The sequence below is a fragment of the Eurypyga helias genome, unplaced genomic scaffold, assembly GCF_000690775.1.
Source record: "Eurypyga helias isolate BGI_N326 unplaced genomic scaffold, ASM69077v1 scaffold28446, whole genome shotgun sequence".
Taxonomy (NCBI): Eukaryota; Metazoa; Chordata; class Aves; order Eurypygiformes; family Eurypygidae; genus Eurypyga; species Eurypyga helias.
In genome coordinates this window covers 608-6,310 of record NW_010257662.1, presented here as the reverse complement: position 1 = coordinate 6,310, position 5,703 = coordinate 608, and the positions used below count along the sequence as shown (strand labels likewise).

At 60.1% G+C, this 5,703-nt stretch overlaps 1 protein-coding gene across 1 annotated transcript; it reads right to left on the bottom strand.

Moving 5' to 3' along the window:
* Positions 1-2,725: 2,725 nt before the first annotated feature.
* AS3MT (arsenite methyltransferase) lies at positions 2,726-5,669 on the bottom strand (the record flags this gene model as incomplete). Its single annotated transcript, XM_010154105.1, is given in 9 exon segments — positions 2,726-2,824; positions 3,654-3,788; positions 4,184-4,326; positions 4,448-4,579; positions 4,659-4,740; positions 4,954-5,023; positions 5,307-5,443; positions 5,517-5,588; positions 5,591-5,669. Coding segments are annotated over 9 exon segments (949 nt in total), but the record flags the coding sequence as incomplete, so codon positions are not given.
* Positions 5,670-5,703: the final 34 nt, after the last annotated feature.

The window sequence follows — 5,703 nt, the reverse complement described above, 5'->3', positions numbered from 1 at the left end:
GTGGTGGCCAAGATGGCATTTGGGGTTCAGGGTGACCTTTTGGAGGAGGTAAAACAGCTTGGAAATGGAAGAGTAGAGGATTACACAGGGCAACCTGATACAGAGGGAGCAGAGCACAGTGCTTTGGGGCCACAAGTACAATTTTTTCCCCATCCCAAGCCTCATTCAGCTCATCCCTCAGCTCACCCAGTAAACTCCCTGCAAACCACAGCGAGCAGGAGCTCAGGAATCACTTTCCTCTCACCTCGGGGTGAATCAGAACCCCACAGCTTACACTGACCCTCCAGAGCTTCACTCCGGGAGAAGGGGATTTGGCTGATCTCTACAATCACCAAAACACCCAGACCAGAAGGGTTGGACAGGCTGGGTTGGGGTTCCTCACACGGGATGGGGCTGCAGGACCATGTGGCTTGGGGGTGGAAACCCCAAGGCTGTGCATGCACAAACAAAGCCAGGCAGACCAGACCCCCCCCATCCCCATCCTGGTGAGGACCCTTACTCTAATGCTCAAAAGCAAAGTCAAGAGCGAGGAAATTTCCTCTCAGCTGCTCCAAACCCAAAATGCTGAGGGTTTGGGAAAAAACAGTGCGATGCAAATGCAGTGGCATTTAGCTGTGGCCTTTTTTGGTATGCATGGAACGAGGGGACCTCTCTGTGGGCGCCTGTCTCCCCAGGCAAGCTGAAAAGCCACGGCAGGGATTCATGCCTTTTTAATGAAAGGGTTTGCAGGTAGGACCCCTCCACACCTCATCTGCTCTTCCGCTCACGCTGGGAAGGCTCTTTGATAGCAGGAGCTAATTGCCGCAAACCCCCCGGGATGACCTGTTTGGGGACCTTCTCAAAGTCTTTACAAGCAATAGCAGGACTGTGCAGGGGGGTGAGGGGGTGTTAAACAGAGTCTCGGTTGTGTTTTCAGCCGGTCCTTCCCAAGGTCACAACAGTGAGGTCCTTCCACGCAATTTCAGAGCTCCCCACACCTGTGGGTCACAGCCTCCCCCGAGGCTGGTCTGCCAGGGAGCCCTACCTGAAGGCAGCTCATGCACACCCTGCTGACTCCAGGGAACACCAACGATTATGGTTTTTAATCGTGATACTCCTCTAAACCCAACAACTTACAGGTTTTTGTACACCCAATGAGTCAGACTCGTGGTCTCATCCAAAGCCAGAAGGACAGCCTGGCAAGGTGACTTTCCAGAAAACCATATTTATGGGCAGTATTTATATGTTTAATCTCTAAATTGCGAATTAATCGCTCCCCTGTTTTGCTGGTGGCAGAGGGCAGGTTACGCATTCTGGGCTGTCGCACCTGATTCTGGATTTCCCATCACTGTGTGACAGGCGTTACCTGCCCGCTCACGCTTTGCATTCCACATGTTCTGGAAATGCCTCCTCACCTGGACCCTCCTCAGCCACCGCTACTGCTACTGTAGAGCATCCTCAGCACTGACCCTCATCTCTTTTCGAACCCAAATATTTTATTACTTGCTTTTTATCTTCCCCCACACCACAGCAAGATGCTGTTCAAATGGCAGAGATGAGAAACTTGGCCCCTCCTGGAAAACCAATGTGTGAGGAGGGGTGAAAACGGTCCCTCGGTTCTCAGCTCAGCTGATCACACAAGGGCTCAGCAAGGCTGCTGCTTAGCAGCCCCCAGCCTTTCCCGAACAGCCTCTGCAGGCCAGGGCACGCGGGATCCGCAGCCGGGAAACGCTCACTCCTTGCCCGCTGCTCTCCTGCTTTCTGCTTTCCAGAATCACTGCGTATCCCTGCAGAACTGCGGAGGTGTGATGCTCGCAGGGACTCGGGGCTTTCCCGCTAGATGGAGTCTGGGGAGGGGATAGAAACCTCAGCAGCACCAGTCGGGAAAGGGAGAGAAATTCCCATTGCCTGGAACTCTCCCCAGGCAGGAGGCTGCAAGCGAGACAAGGTGTGGGGAGCTGCGCGTGGGGCATCCCCCATCCCAAATGCAAATATCAAGGACATCCCTCTGCACCTCATGCGCACATGGAGCTCTTCATGGAAAAAGAGGGCCAGACGAGCCCACAGGAGGTGACAGATCCTTCTCGCCCACTGCCCCGGGAAGAGGCCTGTTGGCCAGCAGGTTACTGAGCTGCTCGCCCCACTGCCGGAAGCTGGCATGGACTCTGCCTGGCAGATGTTTGCAGCTCCCTGCCTGGGGAGAGTTAGCGCGGGGAGATCAAAAGAGGGAAAAAAGCAACTGGGCTGCTTACTGCTGTGCCTTCTGCTCCTCAGAAGTATTTGTGTCTCGGCTGGGGGCTCCCCAGGGCCTCAGATGGGAGCCAGGCTCACACAGAGGGGTGCGTGCCGCGGGGGCAGGCTCTGCATGTGGCCAGGGCATCCTCTCGCGCCCCGCTCTGCCAGGCTGCCTTCTGCAAACGTCTCCTCGCGACTCCACGGGCTCAACACGAGCGCGCAGCCGCTGCCAAACCCACCCCAGAGCTGCCGTCCCACATGCTGGGACCCACGACCCCTCGCACAAGGACCGTCCCTGCCTGTGTGTACAAGCCATGCGGCCACTGCCAGCCCCACAGCGAGGGCACCCACAGGACAGCTGCCCACCCTCACCACGACCAGGCACAACCTGCCCCCCCAGCCCCGCAGGAAGGCACAGGAACACGCAGCTTTCCAGCTGGGCCGTTTATTTGCTCTCCAGAGGGAGCCGCATCCTCCTGCCCGGCTGGCATCTGCCGGCACAGGGCATCACTCAGCAGCATCCCGGGGGACCACAGGTGCCACCTGGACGGCAGGCAGGACCCGGGGCTGCCAGCCGCTCCAGCAGCTGGAAGGGATTGCAGATCTTCTCCTAGAGGGAAGAGAACAACCTGGGGCCGGATTGGGCCGGAGAGAAGCAAGGGGCACCCCGGGAAAGTGGTGTTTCCCCCCAACTCATGCCTTGCCACCCAGGCAGCCCAAGCAGACCCTCCGTAGCTAACACGGGGGCAGCTCCAGCTGCTTTTCCCTGCCACGAGGAGGGAGGCAAGAGCTTCTCTGGGACTTTGGCTCTGCTTTTATCCGAGAAATGCCTCCGGCTTGGACAGGGACCCAAGAACATCTCTCCCTCCCCAAGTACAAGGCTGTGTTTCAGGGACACGCAGCTGCAGGGCGTTATCTCCCTTGTCTCTCCCGGCCCATCTGCAGGCTGGAGGCACCACCAAGGAGGAGGGGAGAGGCTTCCAACAGATAGAGAGGCTTTGTGCTCTGGGGTCAGGGCTGGCAGCCAGGGCCAAGCTCGCATCAGCAGCTGGGAGAGCGATGGGCACGAAGGAACTGCGGGGATGGGCCATCACTTCCCTGGATCAGGCTGTTCCCTGCCATCCCCCTGGGAGAAGGACATCTCCCCTTAGGAGAACTCAGGCAGGTCAGCCTTGGCAGCCCCCATAGGCATGTTGGAGCTCTCAAACCTGATGGTTAGGGAAGAGCCCCTCTTTGGAGGGCTCCCACCTGCGCTGGGGTGCAGCTGCCCAAACCCAGGCACCACCCTTGGTGCCCCATGGAGCTCCTGCCCAGCCCAGAAGGACTATGGTCTCTTGGGGTCATGCCACAGCCCCTCTGACACCCCAGGGCAGCACTGATGGCACGGGACACCCACGATCCCATTCCCAAACCCAGCCGCAGAGCTGCCCACTACCAACCTTCACCCCCTTGCAACGGCAGCCCTGCGGTGCGGCAGCATCGGCCCCACCAGCCCGGATCGAGAATGCCTCCGCAAACCTGGAGCTCCGCAAGATGGCAGCCATCTCGGCATCCACATCCACCACCTCTCCTTCCTAGGGACAGAGGGACAGTCACAGGGCTGGGGACTAGGATATGTGGCACAAGGGACCCCAACCACGCAGGCAGATGATGGGGGGAGTGAAAGCAGGGGCACAGCCTGGCCCAAAATCTTGAAATGTCCCCAAACCCTCCTGTGAAGCCACCACGTACGTCCTGCTCCCACCTTCACCCCAGTGCGATGCAGGGGTCTGGTTCCCTCTCCTGCCCCTGTTTCCACCTCCCCTGGTTCATACAGCACGTCTGCTCCCACTCACAACCCCCTCTACCAAAAGCTAACCCCAAAATCACAGAGGACACTGCTGAGCATCACTGCTTCATCAGCTTCACCCCATCCCTACGGACCAGGACGACTTGGCATCCCAGGGAGCCCCAGCATGCCGCCCCGCACCTTGAAGGTGAAGTTGGCGTCAAACACCAGCTCTCGCTCGTGCCCCGCGATCCCGCCGTTGTAGATGACCTGGGCTGGCCCAGCCCGGCTGCTGCCCGGCACCTTGAACAGGCGGAAAGTGGCGGAGACAAAGCGGCAGTCGCCTGCAAGAGAGAGGTTGGGGGGTTGGGCACCGGTCGCCTGTGCTGGGAACCAGCTGCGCCCGGGATCCCAGCACAGCTCCCCATGGCTGCCCAGAGCTGACGCCACTGGTCGGGCCCTCACCGATGACAGCCTCCAGCTCCTCGTCACCGATGGTGATGGGGCTGGCACTGACCAGGCACGGGGGGCTGAACCCCACCTCCTCGGCGATGCTGTACAGGTCTCCCCAGTACAGGGCTCCCGCCAGGCACTCCCCTGGCACGAGAGCATGGACACGGGTGATGGAGGTCCAGTCCCCACATCCCATGCCACCCCATCCCGGAGCCCTACGCACCCCACAGCACCCTGTGATTCCGGACGGTCTTGCTTAGGCGCTGGCTGGCATAGACATCACTGAAGTACATCTCTCCCCCTGGCTGGAAGACAGCGAGTGAAGGGAGACCCCAGGGAGCAATGGGACAAAAGGGGCAGGGAGAACTGGGCACCCCCTGTGCAGAGGTGCCCTCGCCTGGTCCTGCCCCACATCCCCGCCTTGCTGGATCCCACGTGCTGCATCCCCGTGGCACCGCGACAGCAGGGCCACCCCAACCCGGCTCTGCTCCCGCCGTGGGCGCTGACCCCGGCATTACCTTCAGCACGCGGTAGGCCTCCCGCAGCACGGCTCTCTTGTCAGGGGCGAGGTTGATCACGCAGTTGGAGCTGGGGAGGAGGAGAGCGGGGCTCATCCGCACCCTCACACGCACTCAGCACCACCGACTACCACACATCCCACCGCCTCACGCAGGATTTGGAGACACCAATTTGACCATGAAAAGGGCAGTTTGTGTTTTCCCAGGCTCTAGCCCAAACTCTGCCTTGGGATTTTTCCCTTTCCTAACATGTTCTCCTGAAGCGGGAGACCCAGTGGGACGGGTCACAGACCCCAGCCCATGGCCTGGGGCAGCAGCAGGGACGAGGTGGCAGTGCCCTGCACAGTACCTACATGACAATATCGTAGCTCTCATCAGCCAGCCCAGCATCAACCAGCTTCTCCATGTAGCCATGGAGGAACTCCACGTTCGGCTTCTGGTAGCCAAACTTGTCCATGTGGTAGGCAATGTGCTTCCTTGCCACCTCGACCTGGGAGGAGAAAGGGAGCAACCATGGGGGGATGCTGGGGGGCGCAAGGGGAAGCCCCGGCTCCGTGCCATACCTGGCCCTCAGTCATGTCTATGCCGGTGACGTGGCCCTGCTCCCCAACCAGCTGGCTCAGCAGGTAGCAGTCTCCCTGCCGCTGCCGCTGCCCAGGTCCAGGATCCGGCAGGATGCCAGGCACTCGGGGATCACCAGGCCGCAGCCGTAGTACCTGGGGGGATGCGGAGCTGAGCCGGGCAGAGGTG